Raw genomic sequence first — 25,006 nt, 5'->3', positions numbered from 1 at the left:
TCTGAAACACCATACTGGAGGGAGTAGCATGGATGCTATCATATTCAAGGCCGTTGGAGGCAGGCTAGCAGAGTTTTCAGGCTAGCATAGTTGACACGCCATTGGATCTATTTATAGAGCTGACTTATTTTTGCAATGTCAACTGTAACATTATACTTATTTTAAGCCTCAGTATCTCAAATATCAGCCTCTACTAGTTGTATAGTTCTCTCTTATTTGATATCAGAGAGCCCAATGGAGCCTTCTGAAGTACCTAGTCAGATTAGCAAAGATAATTTTTTAGAAGTTCCTAATTTATGTGTCTCTCTTTGTGAAGATGAAGAAGTTACTTTCAAACCTGGTTTCTCCCCTCAGCCGAGTAGACGAGGTTCTGATTCTTCTGAAGACATATACCTGGATACCTCATCTTCAGGTACTAGAAGAGTTTCATTTGCTGATTCCTTTGGATTCAATCTCGTGTCTGTTAAAGAATTTGATTGCTGGGAATTACCAAGTGCTTCAACCACTTTTGACTTAGGGACAAACATTTTCCACACAGAAGAATATGTTTTAACCCCACTCTTTGACTTGCCTTCTTCAAAAGAAGATCTTCTGCAACAACTCCAAGTTCAGAAAGCAATACTGGAGTCAACTGAGTCTCTTCCTGGGTCTACATGTATCAAGGGTATTATTCGAGTTTTGAATGTTTCTTTTGAGAAGTTAGTATATGTAAGAATGTCTTTAGATGACTGGCAGACACATTATGACATTTTAGCGGAATATGTTCCTAATTCATGTGATGGTGAAACTGACCAGTTCTCCTTTAAAATTTCATTGGTTCCTCCTTATCAAAAAGATGGCAGTAAAGTTGAGTTTTGTATACGTTATGAAACATCTGTTGGTACATTTTGGTCAAATAATAATGGAACAAATTATACATTCATTTGTCAAAAGAAAGAACAAGAGCCGGAGCCTGCAAAACTATGGAAAGAAGTTCCTAATAGACAAATAAAAGGATGCTTAAAGGTAAAATCAAGGTGAGGATATATCTTACATGCCTTCCTATTTATAATTTTAAAGTTTTTATGTCATTCTTTATTTCATGTGTGGTAAGGAAGTCACTCTATTTAAAAATATACTGCTTAGTATGTAAAAAAAATGGTGCCAGGCTTTAACAAGGACAAATCTATTCAAATAACAACACTGTGTTATCCTTCCTCCAAATGTGAGAAAAAATATGGCTATAATGCAATAGGTTGGGGGTGAAGTGCAATGTGTATATTACTCGCCTAATGAGTTATAAATTATTCCTGTTCAAACCATGAAATCTAGATTATTCACATTTAAAATTATTTACTTTGATATTTAAAGTACATTTATTTTCAGTAGTTTTTAAATGTCTATGCTTTACTTTGAAACAGTTTTGATTAACATAAACTATATTTGAATATGTATCTGGTTCTCAGAAATTTGTAAACTTCTCCCAAAAGCTGCAAAGAACTTCTTAATGACTGTTTAAGTTATACAAGGAGGTTTTAAGTGATACATGTTAATTTAAACTTTAAGAGAAATTACTTTGATGATTAATAGAAACACATAAGTACATATGTGTTATATGAGTTACATACAAAATTTAATTAATTATAACCAAGTATAACATTATGGAACACAAATTAGTATAATTTAGTAAAAGTCAATGGAAAAGAATAAAAAATGGCCCAAATATAAATAGGGATATTCAGCTATATAGATCAGAGATTTGGGATGTGACCCCTCATTAGTAACCTTGCTCTTTTGTTAATGTGAAAAATAAGAAAAACTGGCATTCAGATGTCTCTATAGTACATGGCTGGCTAATTTCAGTGACACTATGTAAGTAGATAAAACATTCAGAAGTGAGACCCCCCTCTACTCCTCAGTGTCCCAATGGGAAAGTCTACATTGCTCCAGCCACAGGCAAATGTTTGATCATCCTATGAGTGCTCCATCCTAACTGTTCCTAAACCCAAGGATTTTGGTGACTGTACCAGAAATACTGTAATATGTTGAAAAGAGAACTGTATTTGGAATCAATACACTCAGATTCTAATTCTCTAAGTGGAAATTATTAAAAAGCATAAGATACAACATTGGGAAATTTTTTAAAAATTATGCTTTAAAGGATAAATAATAACTACTAAATGCATTGTTTCAATGTGTTAATAAACTAAATATGATATAGGTGAAAGCAATGCAACCATACAAGCTATGTTTATTTTTATTTTCCTTTAAAGTCATTTGAAATATTGGCTTAATCAACTTTGTGAATTAGGCCAACTTTCTTGGTCTAAATCAAACTTTCTTTGATTTTAACGGATTCTATTAAGAGAGATAATATAATAGTAATCTCTACATAGGCTAAAATAATTTGGATGTTTATGAAATGAACACATGAGCTACACAAACAAAATAAGTTCAACATTATTTAGCAAACTAATTCATATACATAAATATGTACATATTAAATGCTTTAAAAAAGATAATTACCCAATATCTGTTAAAAACCCTGCAACTTGCTCTATATGTTAAAGAAAATAAAATTTAGAAAAGGTGCAGCATTATTGTCTAAAAGCCCATAAAAAAGACAATGTTGAACTCAGTGGATTTTTCTGCAATTTAAACGTGGTTTTAAAATTGCAAGCAATACCTACTAAACTGTGGTTTGGATAGGGGATTCCTTTGATAGGCCAAACTTGACTGATACCAAAAGACTCGCCAACTGATAGGCCTCATCTTCTACCTTGGTTGTGATATTTTTGGAACTTCTCCTAGTTGAAGATACGTAGAACTATATATATCCACACATACATTTGTATTCAGAACAGTAATTATTGGATTCATAGAGGACACCATTCAAGTTTTAATATTGCTTTGGGGAAAAACCTGAGAAGAACTAAACCACAGAATGGTATGAAGGCCTGTAAAGTTTTCTAATGAGTTATAAAAATGGAAAAAATCTCTCTCCCTCAAAACCACAAATACATTTTCTGCACTTCTATAACTTAAAAATGACCAACATAATTCAAACCACATTTTGAAAAAAGCATTTGCCTCTGGAGGAGGCTTTTTGTGCTGAGTTTCAGTCCAACCTGAATTTTTACATCTGATTTATATACCACTCAAAATGGAGTGTATAAAGGAAATCCTGACAGATCCTTAGAACAGCATATGCCATAATAGAATATTTATACAGCTTTTCCATGATATAATTTATATGCAATGGGGTTTCAAATATTCCTAAAACACACAAGAGAGCATTATCAAATTTCTAAATGAATATTACAGTTGGATTTCATTGTGAAAAATTTTGTTAGTAAAAAATAGCACACGTTATTGGTGTTATTTTACAAAATGTGTACTTGGCTAAAATAAGAATGAACTAATACTTATTTGATCACAAAATTATAGCTTCTAAAATCTTCTCCCTCCAAATAGTTACAGAATCTAAATGGGTCAATTTTGAGCATTTCTACACTTCCTATGTGGCTTAATTTGCAGGTTGCAGGTCATTTCTTTTAGAAGGTAAAAACAGAATAATATATATATATATATATATTATTCTGTATATATATATATATATACACACACACACACCTATACACATAATATGATTTTTTTCTTTATACCTGCAAATAAATTAGTAATAGTATGTAATATCAGTCATAGTTAAAATGAAAATAAGGCTGGCCTAGTATACAAAATAACATCTAACCTCAGTTCTTCTTAATACCAAAGATAATTTGCTATCAGAGTCCCTGAGATTATATCTTCTGAAAGTGTCAGTAATCCCTTCTAATAAGTACAGAAGGAATGAATGTGGGAATAGGGAATACATTTAGGTAGGATTTCTGTTAAATCAATCACCTACCCAGGCATTATGTTTTCTCTATGGAGAATTTTCTCGTATTAGAGTTTGCAAATCTCCACATCGGTGTGGGTTGTCTATTTTCTTTTGATGCCTGATAGTCTATACACTTTGGACAGAAAGAAATATGTAGAGAGAGGGGGGAGGCAGAGCTTGTAAAACTCATAGGCATGTGACTGAGAGTGACCCAAAAATATTTAATTTCACTGAAAGGCATACATCATGAGATACATTTTAAGGATCAGCACGTATGCAGCACTGAGCTATGTGCTAGCAAACAAATGGAGCAGATTTCTGATATATATGATAGGTTTTATTTTAAAATAAATGACAAAAATGACATTAATATAAATCAAATTAAATGTACATAGATATAAGCTAAAATAGCATGCAAAACAATATGACCTCAAAGTTAAGATTATAGGCTTCAGAGTTAAAGATATCTGAGTTTGAGTCCAAGCTCTCCTACATACTGGCAATGTGAACTTAGCCAAGTTAAGCTTGTTTTTCTGATGTGTTAATTGAGAATAACCATAGCTCTATTTCACAGGGGTTGTTTTTCTGTGAAGTAATACTTATAAACTTTTAGCACAGTGTCTGGTACATAATAAGTTATCAGTAAATGTTAACTGCTGTAAAAAGACAATGCTAACTGCAGCTTTAGGTGTACCTGGAATTTTCAGTAAGGCTTAAGTTGCACCAAAGTTCTTCTCTTTCCTTTCAGGGTTTCTTAATTTTCAGCTTTGGAGAGCCATTCCCTTGTCTCTTGCAAGATTTTAATCAACAAAGAAAACTAACTTAACTGTAAATTTTCTTAAGATATGTGTCACCCTACATATGAAATATCTTAAAGCTGGAAGAAAACTTGGTGAAGTTAAAATATCCATATTTAATAGATGAAATAATGAAGAACCAGACTGAAAGGGATAAAAAAGGCATTCATTTAGGATTGAACAGACATGCATATAAATCTCAGTAAAGTTTACACTTAATAGCTTTGTGGCTGTGGGCATATTACTTCACAGCTCAAAGCCTCGGGTATTCACTTGTCAAATAAGCATCTTGATGTCTAGTGTTGTGTTGATTAGATTAAAATAAGATTATATAATTAAAGCTTCTATGATAGAGTGTTAGACTCATATAAGGTTATCCTCAAAAGCTCATCATCATAATTGTCCCTATTATTATCAAATCTTGTTCAGCTAATTTCCTAACTCTTAAACTTGCATTATTTCTTCATCTATCAAAGGTTTCCTTGTTTCAGGCTCCAAAACTTATGAAACAAATGTTTACTAAGCGACTGTATGTCAGATTCTGGGTTGTTAGGCAGCAGTATCTAACTGGGAAATGTGGCTGGAGACAGGTGCCTGTGAAGACAAGAAAAGGCCCCAAGGGAAAAGGCCTTGAAAAGCAGAGAGAAGTGAGTGGGAGAGAGAAAATACCAAAACCAAGCTCAGATTCTCTGGGTATATAATAGAAGCCATAGATAAAATATGAAATAATAATTATTTCCACTTGAGGTGTTCCTGAATATGTAACCTAGAGCTGACATTGTGTACTTACTGGCCTGGGAGGGGGTGGTCTTCTTTCTCAGGATCTTGGCTTTTTTCCCCCACTGCCTGCTAAGTATATGTTCCCAATAGCTGGGTACACTGGTTGACTTCATCTGGTTTTGTATTTTATTAAGTGAAACCAATTTATTATTTTACGTAAAGTAACTGCATGATATAGGTGTTTGATGGTATTTATAACTTGGCCAGGTGAATGCAAATAAATCCTAAATGACTTTAATGCCAAAGGAGAAACTTGATTAGTCCTGAATTTTTGTGCTGTAGGAAAAGAACTAGTTATGTTCAGGAATAGGAGAGAAATCCTTTCTAAAACATAATTTTAGGAATACAGAGGGTTTATCTTTCAGGGTGGTAAGATTGTAAAAATGAGGCCAAGAAAAGCACTGGGAAATGAGGCATAAGATATGGCTACATTGCGTGTTTCAGTTAGGGCTGTTGGATTGTGAGACTTCCTTAATTTACACATACAGTATAATCTGGGGTCCTGGAAATATTCCAAGGAGGTGTAAGTAGCCCCATGAGGCCTTCAGGACCTCATGTATGCCATAACTAACTCGTTTTGAGTACACACTAATTGTGGAAGCTGGTTCTGTTTAAGGGAGGGACCTCTGGCAAGGCCTCATGGAAACATACAACACAGCTGTGTAGGGCCCATCAGGAGGGTGTTTGGAAGCAGCCAGCTGGTTGACAGCGAGGCACCAACTGGCTTTGCGTTTCCTTGGAGGTCCACCAAGGCTTCATGGCTTCCTGGTTTTGTGGAAATCCATACCCCATCCTAGATTTTCCCTAGAGTGGGTTTGAAACTTTTCTGAGAGAAGAGGAACAAAAGGGTATCCTCCTTTGGGGTGTCTCTCAAGCACTGGCTGAAAGGAGTAACTATGAATACCATGCCTCTGGGATCTCTGGGAGCCTAACCTCCTAACTAAAGCCCATCTGCAGCCTGTAAAAATAAAGCAGGGCCCACTATTTCTGAGCCAAAAATGCTCCTGGCAAAAAATAGAAAATTAAAAAAATTAAAAAATAAAAAAGAAAGGGAAATAAAAGATAGCACCACGATGAAGTGGGCCAACTTAGCTTTTCACTTTACCCCAGTTCTGCTAACTGTGACTCTCATCCCTATTCCAAGTTTTTACCCCAACCCCTCAACAGGAATAATGCAGGGGAAATAACCTCCAGGGCAGACAGCTGAAGTGAATCCGATTGTCCAGGGCCCTATCAAATTTAAAAAACTCTCTATACTCTGACGACATCTCATTTTGTAACCTTCCCTAAAATTTACATATCTGAGTGTTTGTGTGTATATATATGTGTGTGTTTGTTTATATACATATGTACATATGCATATACAAATATGAAACTTTCCTTAAATGCAGACACCTCTAGGGTGGCAGGGGCTATCTCAGTCTTATACCCATTGAGATCAGTTTCACAGGGGCACTCTGAGTTTGGATTGAGAAAATGGAAATGCCTGATTTTGGACCACAGAGCACTACAGTATACAAGGCAGATTTAAGTGCTTAGTTGTGATAAGGGTTCCATGGAAGTATGAGACTCGGGGGGTCTGGAGTACGTGTGTGTATGGGGTTGGTGAATTTCAAAAGCACTGAAACATAATGGAAGCTTTAAAGTAAGGCAAGGCCTTTGGGCTTTAATTCTAATTACTGTCTGCTTGAACTTGGATACATTTTATTTTGTATCTATTTTATTCAAGTCTAAAATTGGGATAATAATATCTATTTGGCAGAGTTGCTATGAGGAATACATTAGCTAACAAATATAAGCATCTATTCTAGTTGCAAACATTTTGTAGATACTCCAAATTGCAGTATTGGTGGTATTGGTGATAAATTCCACATTTTCCAATCTTGTGTATGGCTAGTACTGTGCCCAAGATTAACCGAGGAATGTTGTTTTCCCTTATTATCATTCCTGCTACTGGGACTCAGGCTAAAACAAATAGTTTTAAAATTAGTCATCTTATACTTCAATAAGCTTTGGGGGACTAGTCAGGTAGGCTAATATGGTATTGCTTCTATGGGAAAATGATTTCCAAATTTTAGCAACTTCCGGGTCACAAAAAAACTTTGGAACATCACCTGTTCATAAGTTGGAGACTGGGGGCATGTTTTTTTCTTAAGCTAGCTCTTCTGAAGGTGGTTCTTTGGACTAAATAACTGAGTTGACTGCACACAGTTCACCTTATTATCCCTTTATACCTATGGATAGAAGATGAAAATGAAGTTCATATAATTACCTTCTTCTAAGAAAATATATTATGCATCATCAAATTTCAGTCATTCCTGTTTTAAAGCATTCTCTGTGCCCCACAACTATATGAAAGAGAATTTCTCTCTCTTCAGAATAGAGCTCTCAAACCTTTTCAGGTGTCTCTTCTGCTTCTCTAATAGCTTTACTAGGTTAACTAGCAGAGTAGTGTTATTATCTATTAAATAAAAATAACAACTAGTTTTGAAGCCTTAATCATACCATCCTGCTGTTTAAAGATTTTATGATAAAAAATGAAAACAAGTAAGTTGCTAAATTTAACTGTTTTACTGCATTGCTCAGTGACAGAGACCAATTGTACATTAAAAAACCTGTCTTAGGAAATTCTAAAATTCCCTCCACACCAAGTTACTCTGAAAAATGGTCTGTGTTATACATCAGCACTATTCAAGACACAATTATAATTGAATTTTAATATTGTAAGGTAATGGTTGTCCTATGTGTGTTGTCATGGTTTCTATATTTATTTACATCTTTTGAAATTTGCAATAGTAAAAAAAATTCAAATACCCTCCCCATTGGTATTTGTAAGTGATACTGAATAGTGAAAATGCTTTTCCTAATTATGTGAAAACATTTCTTAGTTTATTGATACCATCTGAATATCATCCATGGTATTTAGAGAATTAAGCCAGCCATGGTACAAACCTAACCTATTGACTCTAAATCTGTATGAATAACTTCCAGCTGATTTTCATTTTAAAAAATTACTGTGGATGTGTTAATACAAATTACATAGAACTGCTAAGATAAATTTTAGTTTCATAAACTAGATTTGAAATACAAAATAGATTCTATCAACATCACCTTTTGAAGATTAATATTTATAAATAATTTTATAATATATTAAAACAACTTAAATACTGTTACTACTTACCAATAGAAAAATTGAAGTTTTAAGAAGGCACATTCAGGTGCAGCAGAAAAAGATTGTATTGTTCGCATATAATCTTAAGTGGGTGCATAAGATTATTGTGTTTATTATATTTAGTGTAAATATAGTTATAACTATTGTTTCCAATGTTAATATGGTACTTGATTTCTGAACAGTTTTTGTTGGATCCTTTTGTAGAAGAGATCATTAATTCTATCCTTTGCTTTTAGCAGAATTATTCAGAAAACACCTCGGTTAAATGGTTATACAATTTCTTCTTAATCATATCAATATGATTTGGCTGTGTCCACACCCAAGTCTTATCTTGAATAGTAATAACCACCACGTGTCAAGGGTGGGGCCAGGTGGAGATAATTGAAACATGGGGTAGGTTTCCTCAATACTGTTCTCTTAGTAGTGAATAAGTCTCACGAGATCTGATGGTTTTATAAATGGGAGCTCCCCTGCACGAGCTCTTTTGCCTGCCACCATGTAAGATGTGCCTTTGCTTCTCCTTTATCTTCTGCCATGATTGTGAGGTCTCCTCAGCCCTGTGGAACTGTGAGTTCATTTAACCTCTTTCCTTTATAAGTTACCTAGTCTCAGGTATGTCTTTGAGTAGTGTGAGAATAGACTAATACATAGTTCTTCACCAATGTGTTTTATCAGGAAATTACATGTCTTTAATGTAACCACTCATATTGTTCTGTCTTTAGTCATTTATTTACACTTTCAGTTAAATTGAATGTTGGAATCCCTATCCTTATACATTAAAATTAAGCAAAATTATATGTTTCTCTCACGGATTTCTATTTTCCATGTCAAATAATCTCAATAACATTGTTTTCCCCTTGAGGTCTGAACTAGTTAATTAGAAAACAAGCTTGTAGTGTTTTAATGCATAAGCCAGAGAAGAAAAAAATCCCGTAATCAACTGAGCTCTCATAAGGGGTGAATGTTATCACTGTTATCAGAAACATACATTGCCAACACTGAGGGATCAGGAATAGCCCAGTTTATCAATAGTAGTTTATCTAAGGCACTCTCCCAACCCTGCCTTCTTTATGTTTGAATTTTCAGTGTTATAGGTACTATTATTACAGTGTTTCACTGGGAGTCAGAGAAGGAAAGGAAACTTTATTTTACAAAATTAGAAAGTTAAAAATACTTCATAGGATCACTTCATTTATTCTTCTATCTTATCTAAAATAATACCTATATTAGAATTCTTGAAAACTGTGGACAAATAATGTTAGAATTAAAGTTACACTATTTTCTAGATATAGTGTATAAAAGATAACTTTTAAATAACATTTCATTCCAGAATTTAACTGTAAGCTGAAAATGTAAGCTGAAAAGAACTTTTTAGCCTTTATTAATTTTTGTAAAAAATTTTATTTTATTTTTGATTCAAAGGGTCCATGTACAGGTTTGTTACATGAGTTTATTACATAATGCTGGAGTTTGGACTTCCATTACTCATGTTGTAAATGTAGTAACCATTAGGTAGTTTTTCAAACCTTACTTCTCTCTTTCTCTCTACACTTATGTAGTTTCCTGTGTATATTGTTTCCATCTTTATGGCCATAGATACCCATTATTTATTTCTCACTTATAAGTGAGAACTTGCAGTATTTGATTTTCTGTTTCTATGTTAATTCACTTAGGATAATGGCTCTAGTTGGATTCATGTTGCTACAAAGGACATAATTTCTTTCTTTTTTCTGCCTGTATAGTATTCTATACTGTATATGTACTTTTTCTTTATCCAATCCACCATCAATAGACACTTAGGTTGATTCCATGACTTTCCTATTGTGAATAGCATTACAATAACATCTACAAGTATGTCTAAATAAGAAATGTTGAATAAATTTATAAAAATAAAGTGCAATTTAGAACCACTAAAAGTTAAATTGGTTTACATTATATCACTTTGCTTAAAAAAGGTTAATATTGTGTCTACAAGCAGAAATTATATGAATATATGCTAAATTTCTTGACTCTGTGTATGCATAATTTTAACTAAAACCTATTTTTTCTAATCAATGAATATACACAGAAGATTAGGACAGCCATTCCAGTTGATAATTTATTTAGGAAATTAAACATGGGGAGCAGTGTAATACTGCCCAGTTACACTCAACTCATTTTTGATGCACTACTTGTTTTCCTGTAGAAAAAATATACACACACATGCACACACACACATGAGCTATTCACTTAACCTGATCTCTTCCATGTATGTGTGTAATATAATAAAGACATTATCCAGAGAGTTCATATATTAGCTAGTGTTTTATATTTTCTATATTAGTAATATCTCATTCCAATTTAACTTTGGTAAAGTGAGTTAAGTTTTTAGACACTGGCAATTATATGAACATTCAAGGCATTTGCTTGCAAATCTCATAAAACCCAATTTAGTTCAACAGGACCTCTCATAGTACTTGCTTTTGACCTCTGATTACCTTTTTTTTTTAACTTTCTTTAATTTACCAGTATTTCTAGAAATATTTTCTCCATGAAATATCTACTTCTAGGGCACAAAATAAAACAACTTTTCCTAAATAAAAAAGTTGTTGTTTGTCACTATTACATCTGATGCAATTTATTTATAGGCAAAGAAATTAACACCTAGCAAAGACTTAATATTTAACAGATATTTTTGTGTCTGAAAGAAATAGGACCTTTGCCACACTGCTCTCTATGTCTGTTTAGTCAGCAGGTTTACAATGGTGGCATTTCTAGACAGCCTCTGGTATGGTCTATTTTTTTCATACCCTAACATTATATTTTATCCTTCATAATTTTTATATTTTAATTAGTAGTTTTATTCCCTTGTGAAAGAAATAAAAAATTATTTTATCAAAAAAACACTTTAGTTAATTCTTAGGCTATTTTCAAAAGTCATTTATTACAGTTACATCATTTTTAAAAAACAATTGTTAAAACTGTTTTTTAACAATTAAAAAAGTTAATTCTTAGGCTACTTTCAAAAGTCATTTATTACAGTGACACCATTTTTAAAAAACTACATCTTGCTGGTCTTGTATAACATAGGCAGGGTGATGGGAACAAATATTTGGGTTAATTTGGTTAAATTCCAGAAACGTATTCCTTTAATCCCATGAGGTAATTATAGATGAAGAAACTGAAACTCAGACTTTGCAAGGTAACCCCTGACGAAACTGGGATTACAGCTGTTTTTGATGTCAAAACCACCTTTCACTTCACAAATAATGCTGCCTCACTAGCTAATCATTTGTGAACAGTAAAGAATGTTAAATCTCAATAAAACAGTGGACCCTCAATATGCTGAAATGTAAATATTTAGAAAGCTCCTCCAAGTGTATTAATACAATGTAGTGACTGTAATAGGGCTTTTCTGGTTTCTGGAGCTATTCAAGAGCAATAGTGATACAATAATACATTATGGGGTTTAACAATTCTATTAATAATGAAAGATTCTGATTTTCAGGTAAACATGAGCACAAAGGTATGTTTTTAAAGCTTTCCATTATGCAGACACCAGCTCTTCCACTTGTGTTCACTGTTTCTATTCAAGCCACTTGCTTGCTTTGAAAACATTTTTTTTTCCTTCCACTTTCCATAAGAACCAGTTTGATTTTCCCTCTCAAGGATTTCCTGATATCTCTAATTTATCCAGATCCTTACCTATTCTAAGCTCAGAATTTAATGCCTACGTCATTCCTCTGATATACATCAAATGTTGCCTATTTCTGCACTTAAAAACTTGTATATGTGACCTTCTTCCCAAATTCTTTGAGGTCAGGAATGGTGTCTAAGTATTAGTCCCCATGTGACTAACAAAAACCTTTGAAACTATCTATTAATGACAAATAGTTTTTTCATTTATAACTCTGAGGCCTGTTAAAATCCAAAAAGATTTCTGCATAAATAATGAATGTTTATTATAGTTGAATGATTAGTGTGTTTATTGTTTCCATGATTTTTAAAAATTAGATGCTCCCTGTACATTTCCATCTTGATCTCCAAGTGGAAAATTACTTTATGTCCAAGTCAAAGTTACATTTCTACCCCAATCCTAGTTCTTTCTTTTATATTTTATTTAAGTCATGGTCATCATTCCTGTCATTCAAATGAGAAACTTTAATATCATACCTGATTTACCTTGGCCAGCTCTTATTAATTCTACACCGATATTATACTGGATGGCCATGAAAGTGATGATTGTTCATTTGATCAAAAATACAAATTATTTTGAAAATTGAGACTACAATAGAATATACAAAGAGTATATTTACATATGATAAAAACAACAGATAAAAGGGGATTTGTTCCTGCAATAACTACATATTTGTTGTCTAAATCAAAATGAATAGAGAATTGAACACATTAACCATTGTAACTCCTTGTAGACAGTCTAAATTTAGATGGTTTCTTTCAGTTACAAAGATATCAATGAAACATCGAATTTATAAATAATGTAGTCTGCTATATCATAGTCTATTCAGCACTTTCTTCTTTTTAATGACTTCTAAAGAACTGATTGGGTAACCATAATTTTACTTTTCTGTAAGTTCAAGTAATTCTGACATCTCAAAAGCAATATTTATTGGTCAGCCTTTGGCCTTCTTTATGATTCAGACCAGTGGGACCAGAACAAGAAACACCTAGTAGACTGAATGATAAAAGACCAAAGGTAGAACTTCTGTATCCACCAATCAGAAGTGGTTCATTTCCCTTTTTCTTCTTGCCAGGGCCACTGCTCATAATAGTGCTGATGCTTATGTGGACCTCACTGATGCTAGCATTCCTAGACACTCTACTAGTTATATTCCACTGATATCTCCGTCTTGAGATTGTAGAGTCTTGGTCTTTCTAAATGAAACAAAGCTAAACAAAAACCTAGAAGCAATGAGAATAATGCAATGCAACTAAATGTTTAAGCTTAAGACCTACAAAAATGTAGTGTGATGTGTCTACTGCACTCTGTTGTGTACTACTTAAAAGGTTTCTAAAAATGTTTTTTGATAAAATTTTAGATTTATAGAAAAGTTACAGGAAGAATAGGAAGGATTCCCATATTTGTGTATATAGAAATGTTTTAAACCGTGTAACAGAGGAATCTAGTTGCATTGATTCTTGTAAGCAGAGCTTTTACTTTTGAAAACTTTTAGCAATGGTAACTTATTAGTTTGTAGATGATTGCTGATTTTACTGAATAAAAAACATTTTATTTGTTTACATTTTATTGTTCTTTAAGTTCTGGGGTGCATGTGGCAGGTTTGCCACATAGGTATCCATGTGCATGGTGTTTTGTTGCAACCAAAAATATTTTGTGAAAATATTGACAAACTCAAATGGAATAGTACTATCATCAGGCATATTATAATATTCATAACTTATAAAATTATAATCCTTTTTATGATAAGAATTAGAAATCTAATTTTAGGAAATTAGGATGAGGTCTAAATAATTACATATTTTATATAGCAAAAATAATATATTCCATATATTATGATACATCAATTAATTCTTACATTACTACACTTAACTAATCCTCACAGTTTTCATTAAGCATTTTATTATAATTTTTTCTAATATTCTTGCAAACTTTATTGTACAAAACCTGAGGTTTTCTCCCAAAGTAAAAATGTGTTATTGAGGTAGATAATACATGGTATTTGTAAATATTTTATTTTCTACTTTCTCAGAATAATTGTTTAAATGAAAGTAGCTAAAAGGTAAAGTTTTGTCAATCATTTTGTTGTTTCCATTTCAGTTTCAGTATACAAATATGGGTCTTCCTGAAAATATTGTGAAATTGAATTAAACATTTTTTGATAATTAGCTGTTGACTGAATAATATGAAGAGATACTGTTTTAGTGTAATAAAATACACTTATCTGTACAAAATGACCTCTGAAGTAATGAAGTTTTGAAACCTTTGTATAATTTTGCTGAGATAACTATAAAAAACAAGATTTTTTTCCTCTGTATTTCCTCAATTTCTGGGTAGTTCTTTGAGCACTTATAATTTTGAACCAATTTCCTTTTATTCCTTTAATTTTGTATTTGAGGACCTGTAATATTTGTTAGAACTTGCCTACAAAACCAAATATAACTCTCATCTGGTGTATAATGAACTGTAGTGTACTGACAACTTGAGTTTTATGGTGTTTTACCATGTTAATAAGTTAGCTTTTTTTAATTAATTTAGAAATTGCTGTTACATAAACTTAAAGGATGTATGTTTTATGCTTTAAGTTCATGTAATAGCAATTTTTAAATTGCTAAAAAATTACTTCTCTTATTACTTCTTAGATGATATAACCTTATCTCCCATTACTTCACAATTACATTCTAGTAAGCAAAGCCTGTCCCATTTCATGTAAGAAGAAATTTGTCAAGGGAGATTTATTTGATCAAGTCCAGGAAATATATAACAGGCAAAGCTGGGTTTGCAATTTAACTCCCTATAGCTCTGAGGCATAGTGCTTCAATAAACTAGCTATTCATAAAGAATTTATAGTCCCTATTTTACATAGAACTCTTTCAGGTAGCTTCTATCTGTAAGCAAAGATTTGGTTTAATGATAATATTTGTACATATAAGAAGTTAGCTATGGACATGGTATTTACCAGATAGAGTGAAGCATATATAGAGAGATTCATAGGAGATAAAGACCAATAAGCATTAGAAAAATGATTATACTGCATGCTACCACGATTAGAGACAGCACCACAGAGGAATTGAACTTGACCTGCGAATGGTAAAATTTGTGAAGGTGGAGAAAGAGCAGAAGAACATTTACATAGAGTATAAATATACTTATGGAGATGACTGCACAAAAAGTTGAAGATGTTATTAGTTAATCACACTGCCTGAAATGAAGGGAATTGTGGGAGGTGTTCTTGAAAAACAAGATTGAAAAAGAGTTGTACAGCCTTGGTAAGCTGAAGGTTTTGTACTTTAGTCTCTATGCTCAAGAACAAAGTATTTTTTGTTATATTAATCCAGAAAGAGTATGAAGAACTCATTAGAATGAAGAAAATGTATGATTGTTTGCTAACTGTAAGGAGGAGAATTGAATGCAATTGTATTGAGTATGATTTCCCAACTCTTTTCTCCTAAGAGGTTTTGCATTGGTGACATTATGTGAATGGTCCTTCATTGCCTTCTGATTGAGGAATTTATGAACACCATGATACTTATAGGGCATATTTTGGGTATGTCATAGTTTAAGTAATTGTTTCTGTGTTCATAAGCATGTTTACTTACTGTTTCTTTATACATGTTGCTACGTTTAAAACCTTAGTCTCATCCTTTTCCCATTATTGATATTAAGTACTCTATTCTGCTATAGGTCATTTTTAACATAAATAAGCAGATATACATTGTGGCACAGATTTTAGCTATTTCTATACCTATTTCATGGGTGATTCATCTTACTACTCTGGCTGTGCTTAAGGGAAATTTCTTATTGTAATTAGTTGGATCCAAATTATTTCTTTAAAATCTAAAGTTTGTACTTCTACCTAGTGAAAATTAGTAATCCAGGCACCTCAATCTTTATCTTTTTGGTGAATATATGGCAACTACTCTACTATGGTTTCTTTTCTAATACCAATAACTTCAATTTTGAGAGGGTATGGATCTTGGTTAACATTAAAGAAAAAATATACAAATAGAAGCAAGACTCTTTCTATGCTCTTTAGCTTGTGCATTGATGGCAAGTGAAAAAAAAACTCAGTGACTAGAAGAAATGAATGATAGACTATCAATTATTCAGTAAATATTATTAAAAACATACTATGTGCCAAGTATTGTTCTAAGCACTGAGGATACATTAGCAACAAAATGACAATTCTTGAGGAGGACATAATAATAAATCATCCTAGTGGAGGACATAATAATAAATCATCAGTATAAAGAATAAGGTTACCAGAAAAATGCAATTGAGAAGCATAAGTAGAATAAAGAGTGTTCTTCCTTCACTTTCTCAAAAGAATGCACTTCATTGAGAAGGTGACAGTTGATTAGAGACTTGAACAGAGTCAGTGATGACAATGTTCTTTGCTGAAGGAACCAGCCAGTACAAATTCTCTAAGACGAGAGTAAACAGGAATGTTTGTGGAGTAGCAAGAAGGCCAGTGTGCCTAAAGCATAGTGAGTTAAGGTGAAAATAGCAGGAGATGCAGAGAGGCAAGCTGACTCTGACTGCATGTGTAGCATTAATGTATATTGTAAATATTTATCCAAGTGAGATGTAGAGTGGACAAATAGATGTAGTCTGTCATTTAGAGTCTTCAGCCTATAAACAGTATATTAAAACATAAGACTGGAAGTTATCACCAAGAACATATTATACATAAGAAAGATAAGAGGCCTGTGTCTGTAGACCCATCTACTTGGGAGGCTGAGGCTGGAGTATCACTTGAGCTCAGGAGATTGGGTTTGCAGTTAATAATGATTGTGCCCCTGCACTCCAGCCTGGGTGACACGGTGAAACCCCATCTCTTACACACACACACACACACACACACACACAAAGGGAAAAGAGGAACAGAATTGGGTTCTCAGAGATTCCAACATTAAGAGGACAGGGAAAAGATAAGGAAGCAAACAAAGGTCATTAAAATTAGGAGCCAAGTTATACAACATGCTTCTTGTTCTCTAAAAGTTATGACCAAAACTGTATATACAAAATGACTTCAGCTATCATAAATTTTAAAATCCCTGTTTTAGTGATGCTCACAGTTTCCAAAAAGTGGCTTTTGTTTATGATCTTATTTGTTTTTTTCAACAACCCTGTGATGTAGGTGCTGCCATTATTATCTCCATCATGACAATTGCAGAAAGAGGATTAAAGAGATTTACATACTGTTTTGAGGTCACAGAAAGTATATTGGTTTTGAGGGGATTTGAAAGAATATTTTTGACACCATTGCATATGATCTTTCTGTTATGTCCTGCCACATGACCCCATACCTCTCGCAGCTCACCCTGGACTTGTTTCTTTAGTTGCAAAGATAGTTCTGTTACAAAAGTCTTTGGCAAGGAGGGTTTAGAATGCCAAATGTGGGTGAAGGGGAGAAAGGAAGCAAAACACACTGCCATGTGTGTACCTATGCAACTGTCTTGCATGTTCTGCACATGTACCCCAAAACCTAAAATGCAACAAAAAATTAAAAAAAAGAATGCTAAAATGGAAAATGAAAAAAGCAAAACACATTCTTTATTTTATAATTTTCTTTGTGAGATTCCTACTTTAACCCATTCAATTTTATTTCATTGAGGATAAATGAATTTGGAATATAAACTTCCAGGTTTTTTCTAAGTTGGTGCAAATATACACACACACACATATCATGTTTTAAATAGAAGCAAAATTATGTCCACAACCTGCTTTTTTTACTCATCAATATATTATGTACACTGTTGTGGCCAGTTACAGAGTTTGAGAGTCTAATTTAGAAGGGGGGTGGTGTCCATGGTGTCCATGTTGAGGTGATGAACCCTCTCCTTCTGTTGTCATTGTATTCTGATGCTCCTTGGGACTCCTATATCCTCTTTGGATTATTTCACACAGAATAAGTCACTACCCACAGGGTCTCTGAGAGTGAGGAAGAGTGAAAGAAAAGCATGGATGGACACAGGCAACAGGTTGTCTTTCATACCAAACTCTTTTGGGATCCCTTTCACCTTTACTCTGGCTGCCTTCTGCCTATCTAGATCTTCAAATTCTATCTTTCAGGTCCATCTTTTCCTACTGAAGGACCCAGTTGCTAATTCTGAGTAAAAGTAGAATTGTGTTACAGTTAATCTAATCAAAGAAGAAATTCTACGTCTACATTATTAAAAACTAACACTTAATCATTGTAACTATCATTTTTTTGTTTTCAAAATGTCTTGATTATCTTGAATATTAATTCATAGTACTGTGCAAATTGGATAAGTTTGTATGTTAGTACTTACAAGAAGAAAATATTTTCTATAAAATTTGTATATAAGCATATATACTCCTAAATATCTCTATAAAATTAGGAGTATATATAAGTATATATACTCCTAATAAATATATAATTATATATCATACATTATTACATATATCATTATATATAGCACTGTATATATAAATCACTATACACATATATACAGTGCTATATATGATATATAAATATATTTTTGACATAGGTATCATGCATATAAAATAATATAAATATAGTATATATATACTATATATGTATGATTATCAATATTTATTTTATGTATATTGACTTATAATGATATAAGTCAAGGAAACCATTGGAGAGTGATAATTCTGAAAGACAGCAAGTATAATCTTGCAAGTGCCTTTGCTTATGTACCATATCAGAAAGAAAGAAAAGACAAGAATGTATGTGTTCATGGTAATTTTATTTGAAATATTCTCTTACACATAATCAACTCCCAACACATTAGACTATCAGCATTATCCATGAACTTACATTTAAACCGTTGTATAACAGTTTTACCTTCTTCAGTAACTGCCATTTTATCTATATTATTGTCACCTCAAGACCCTGATTGTTTATTTTATGAGATATACTTTATGGTACTTGCATTTATAGTAATTGTTTGGGCAATTTGCTACATAGTACAACAACTGAAAAACATTTTGCTAGCCCAAGCCTAAATCTTTGTAAACATGATCAGTTTTGTAATAAGCAGAAGTTGTTAACGTAGAAATGATTAATCTTTCCTACCCAAAACAACATCAAGTTAAAACAAAAAAAGTAAATTTAAATTCATTCAAGTATGGAGAGGTAATCCTCATGATGAATGGAAATTAATTGTTTTATAGACTTAGTAGCAGAAATGCAATCCATATACAATTTACATTAATGCCAGACTGTTTGATTATTCATGTACCTTTTGTCTTCACTCTTCTAGAAAACTCTAATAACAGAATATTTTTACTAAAGGGCTTAATTTCACATTAACCATACCTTCATGTAGTAAAAGCCAGTGTAGAATAGCAGTGTAAACTAATTCTTCTCAAAATTGGTTGCACATAGCAAAGGGAAAAATAAGGCCCCCACACTCAGATCTCACTACAATGACTGTAAGTTAATTGGTCTGGGGTGTTTGCAGGATTAGTATTTTTAAAGGATCTCCAGACTATTCCAATGTGCACAAAGGTTGAGAATGACCGATGTAAACAAGGAATATAAATACTGGTGTTTTGAGTTATAATTTTAAAAATGCTGAAAATCTTTTAATTAGTCACACTATCCACCAAAAGAATAATGCTATTTAAACAAATAAAAATTTTAAATTCAAATAAAATAGCACTTTAAAATGTGGTATGATGTATTTTTAAGCATTAATAACAAAATTAAGGATGTAGGAGAGTCAGATAAAATGATAAGCTTTACGCATTATTTATTAAAGACAGTTTGTTGCCTCTGTGAAGACTTGAAAAAAGGAGAACTTTTTTTTTGGGAAAAAAGGTACATCACACAGCATGATAAAGATAATTTTCATTTAGAATAAAGTAAACTTAGACAGTATTCATTTTTCTTTTTGAAGACATTGGTTGAAGTGGTAAGGACAGATTTCAATTGGTAATACACTGTTGCAATAAGGAAGTGGGATCCAGCATGAACTGAACTCAGCTTGAACTGGTACAGAGCTGACTGGGCATTTTTAAGGGAGATTGAAGGAGCAGAGAAGAGGCAAGTAGGATCTAGGTGAGTTCCTGACTCTTAGTAGAATCAGGAAGCTGAAAAATTACAAAGGACTGGTCACAAATGCTGCTTAGGCTAGCCAGTCTGTTAGCTGTAAATTCTAGTTAGAATTTTATCCTTTGGGAAATAGCGACCCTATCCTTCCTGATGATTACATTTTAATAAAGTATCTTTCAGGTCCTGGAAGAAGACAACACTGAGTTGTAGGACATATGCATACATCTTAAGACACAGAGTAAGGATTCACACTTGTTAGTGCTTTTTAGTAAAAGCTCTAAGAAATGATGGCCAGAGCCCTATCTTCAGGCATTGGCTGGAACAAACTATACGTTCTTTGGGCAGCCTTGAGCTTTCTCAAGCACGTACTTTAAGTGTGGCTAGGGTCATTCTAGCAATATGGCCTTGAGCTTTAGAAAAGATGCTAGTATTTCCTTAAGTCTTTTATTGTGGGGAAAAGAGGAGGCCAAAATCATTTGTGTTGAGAGACTGTAGTTCGTGTAGTCCAGGGTCGAGGACTAGTTAAGAACATGGGCCTGAAAAGCCTGGCTAGAGTTTGGTCAGAGATAAAATTTTTATCATTATCTTTGTCACTAAGATCTACTTGTACTCATTTTTTAATTGTTTTTGTTGGACACTCATATCTCTCTCACCATCATGCCCCATGATATTCCATCTACATGGAATATTCTGCTCTGTCTTCTTCATCTCAATAGTAATATTAAGCCCTCAGGTCTCAAATAAAATGCTCTGTCTGCCAGGAGGCCTTCCTGGCCATCTCTGTTCTGAGTTTGGTTTAGTTCTCTTATTATTTTCTTCTATAGAGCTCTATGCTACCCTAATCCTGAAGCTTATGCTGTGATTTTAAAGTGCTGTTTTGTGTTATCCTTCATTAGACTAAAATTTATGAAGGCAGAATTTGTTTGATGTCAGTTTGCGCTAGTGGTTTAACTTCTAGCCCAGTACAAGTTAAATATTTGTTGAATGAACACATGTTGAAATTTATCCAATGTTATTCTGAATTGGCATCTTATCCAATAGACGGAGTTCCTTTATACCCACTAAGTAGCAGTGCTCTTCAAAGTGTTGACTATAATGCCCTGTCTGCTTTGTTAAAAGTGTAACAGAGATGCCCATCCTTGTCAGTGTGACTCCATCTCAGCAGAGTTTGGTTCCTGGACCTTCACTCCTTTAGCAATCCCAGCACAGTCCATTTTCTTATCCACCTGCTGCTTGCCTTTCCCCTTTTATCTGGTTCTCAACTTGACCTTTCCAGAACACCGTATTGCTTTTACACTAACCTTCAACTGTAGTCATCTTAGTGAACCCTTCTCACTTCATCTTCTTAGGATTTTCTGGTAATAAATTCTATTCCTTTAATCAGGTTCCCAAACGCCTTCAACGGGGCAAGTTGTCTTGGCACTTACAAGCTCATCCTGACCTTGCTCATCCCCTCCAGTGGGTGGCTCCAGTGAATTTAAGATGGTGTCTTTACTGTAAGCTTCTAAGCTTCCTATATCACCTGCATAACTTTTTGTTTTTGAGACAGGGTCTTGCTCTGCTGCCCAGGCTGGAGTGCAGTGGTACAATCAAAGCTCACTGCAGCTTCGAACTCCAATAACTATTAGATGATTTCTGGCATTTAATATTGAAATTAACATTAGCCAGAATATGAAGTGTAAGTATTTGCTTGTGATAATCATGTTGATAAGCATAATTTATTCTAAACTATATTACCTCATATTTAAAGAGTTGTAATCAAATAAAATCTAGGTAGGGTCTCCTTAAGATAGTGAGGAACTTAAAGCTAACTTAAAAATATACAAATTAATGTATATGGAGACATAATTGTTTTATGATACAAAATAATTGATAAATATGATATAAAATAATATCAAAAAATTGATATAGACTTCTGTAGAACCACTGCAAGGCTCAGGATACATGGAGTTTACAAGTAAAGAACTAAGGGTCTGTGTATCTCCTGAAATTTAGGAGAGAAATAGTAATGAAAAATTGTATTGTATTTTAAATTGAGGTAGAATAATAAAGTGTCAAGAAAGTGAATACAAGCATTATATAAAGCCTCAGAGGAAAAGTTATACCATAACATATTTTCCATAACATGGCATATGAATAGGCTTCAAAAAATAGTTGAATGTCTTTCCATGGATTCTGTAGTTAATTGTGTTGTAGGAATGTAGGGAATCTTTTGATTCCTTTCACAGACTGTTAGTTCAAAGATTGAACAACTTTTACTCCATACATTTTTTTATTTTTTTTCAAAAGGGAATATGACTGTTCATTTTTTTGCATAAATGCAAAATGGCAGTATAATAAGAATAGCTGATGCTTCCTGTTTGCTTGCTGTATACCAGGCACTGAGTGATTTGCATCCATTTCCTCATTTATTGTGTTATGTTGATATCAGATTATCAAATAAAATGCTCCTTCTGCCAGGAGGCCTTCCTGGCCATCACTGTTCTGATTTTAGCTTAGTTCTCTTATTATTTTTTTCTATAGAAAGAAGTTAAATTGGTTTAATTGCACTCTTTTCTTTGGTATCCTCTCTTGGGCCTTTCGCTGCTCTTTTCTTCCATATTCTATTCTACTATGCATTCCCCACCCACATTCAGTCCAAATTATTCAACTGCTAATTATGCTACTCATGTTTCCTTTTTAAAAACAAGCACTTTCTTCACTTTGATATGTCATTAGCCAAAAACCAGTTTCACATTGGAGAAAAATATCAATGTAGATTTTGTACTGAATTTTGACTGGTTTAGTTAAAATGGTGCAAGCAAGTGGTTTGTATGGATAAACCAGAAACAAACAAACAAACAGAAAAAGCCAAACAAAAACATGAGCTGAAGAGGAGGAGGTCTTTGAATGTGAATTGGTAGATTCCATATTAGTATAGGCTCTTTTGTGAAGAAATCTGTGACAGAGGATGGAAGAAACAAAATAGTTCACAAAAGATGTGGGTGAGGGGTTGGCAAATAAAATTTGTAACACAAAATTGGACATTTGTGAGGTATGCCTCAGTGCTTTGCATTCATAATTTGCATATTAAGAAGTCACGAGTCTGCACCTTAATGAATCCCTAACTAGTCTCTGACACAATAGACTGATAGTCCCTGGAGGAGTCATTATGGCCTATCATGTCAATGATCCACATATTAATGACTTTTATATGCTTATCAACAGGTAGCCTAATAGGCTTCCATTGAGTTATTTTTCATTTGCTTTATAAATATATCCTCTCTTCCTTCTTTTTGTAATACTATTGTGAATAATTGACAAAAAGGTGCATTAAGATGATTTTTAACGTGTGACATAAGTTCACCAAAGCATTAAATTAAGAAATAATGGTTTAAGACTTACTGAATCTGCCTAGAAAACTTTGCAAATGCTGTTAAATACAAATCCAGTTTAATAATAGGGTTCTTGTTTGGATTTTAATGCAAACTAACCCAATTTACTGTATTTCTATTTTTCTTGATACTTTAATTCATGGCATGATTAGCATAAGTAGAATTATTTGAAAATATATTTGTAAAATGGAATTGCTTGAAAATAAATATAAATTCCAACAGATTTCATATCATAGAGGCTTCTAACCACTTATAAAAACTATAAAGCAGTAACTGATAGTATAAACAAAAAACATAGAGGAAATACTAGACATATATTTGATTGCATAACAATCCAGAAACATGCCCAGTATCTAAAAGATGCCCAGGATCATAGCTTTTAAAGTTAACATTTAAATAAAAGTAGTCACAACAAGGCAGTGAGTATCTTAACATTCTAACTTGCTTTGACAGGCTTTAATTTTATTCTTCCTAATTATTACATTTAAAATATCTGGTTTTGTTGTTGTTGTTTTTTTACAAATTTAAACTCTATGATTTACCATAAAACATATTGCTTTTCCAGTATTTTTATTGAGTTGTGCATCATTTCACCTAATTTACTCTCCAGATAATGGGAGGAATGAGATAGAAGCTGGGAAAAAAGTTGAAGTTTGGTACTTTGTTCCCCTTAAAAAGTAACAAAACAAACAACACAAGAACATGCCATCTGGGGAACATTAAAGGTCACAGATGCTCAGTTGGTGGCTGCTGTTTGATGCTGTGAGTTCACACCTGCCACCCTGTTTGGTAAGATATTCCTCACCTGAGAGCTGTCACTTCTGAATAATTTGATTTCAAAGTTTGGAAGTCTCATATCCTCTTGTATTAATTCTTTCTCCAAACCCTTCCAAACGTACACTGGCCATATCAATTTACATTTAAGATCACCTTTTTTAAACAGTTTTCAAAATAATATGTTAATTTAAATACTGTAGAGTTTGGAGGTTAGAGCTTAATATTTAACAAATAAAGAAACATAGGTGAAGGTTACTATAGATTCCATAGAGAAAACAGGTTTTCTTGAACTGGAATTAACTGACTCAGTGGTCATGACTCTAATAATGATCTTTTATACAATAAAACAAAATTTAACATCGTTATGAAGAAAATAATGCCTGAAATTTAGTATCCCTAGGAAAAAAATACACATGGCAATACCCTGATTATTTTTGAACAATGTAGGCTGTATCAAGCTGTCAGCACTTATGTTGTGGGGGAATTGTGGAGAGAGAATTTTGGAGATAAGACTTCTGAGGTAG

General features: G+C 33.1%; 1 protein-coding gene across 1 annotated transcript in view; it reads left to right on the top strand.

The window, feature by feature from the left end:
• The first annotated feature begins 212 nt into the window (after nucleotides 1–212).
• PPP1R3A (protein phosphatase 1 regulatory subunit 3A) overlaps nucleotides 213–25,006 on the top strand; it is a 41,553-nt gene continuing 16,759 nt past the window's right edge. Inside the window, exon 1 of the mRNA XM_002751704.6 lies at nucleotides 213–1,016. Coding sequence (XP_002751750.1) covers nucleotides 235–1,016 — 782 coding nt within the window. The 5' untranslated portion in view covers nucleotides 213–234. The remainder of the gene's footprint in view (nucleotides 1,017–25,006) is intronic.

The sequence above is a fragment of the Callithrix jacchus genome, chromosome 11, assembly GCF_049354715.1.
Source record: "Callithrix jacchus isolate 240 chromosome 11, calJac240_pri, whole genome shotgun sequence".
NCBI classification, from domain to species: domain Eukaryota; kingdom Metazoa; phylum Chordata; class Mammalia; order Primates; family Cebidae; genus Callithrix; species Callithrix jacchus.
The sequence above is the reverse complement of the archived record's forward strand: the minus strand, read 5'-3'. Positions and strand labels throughout refer to the sequence as shown.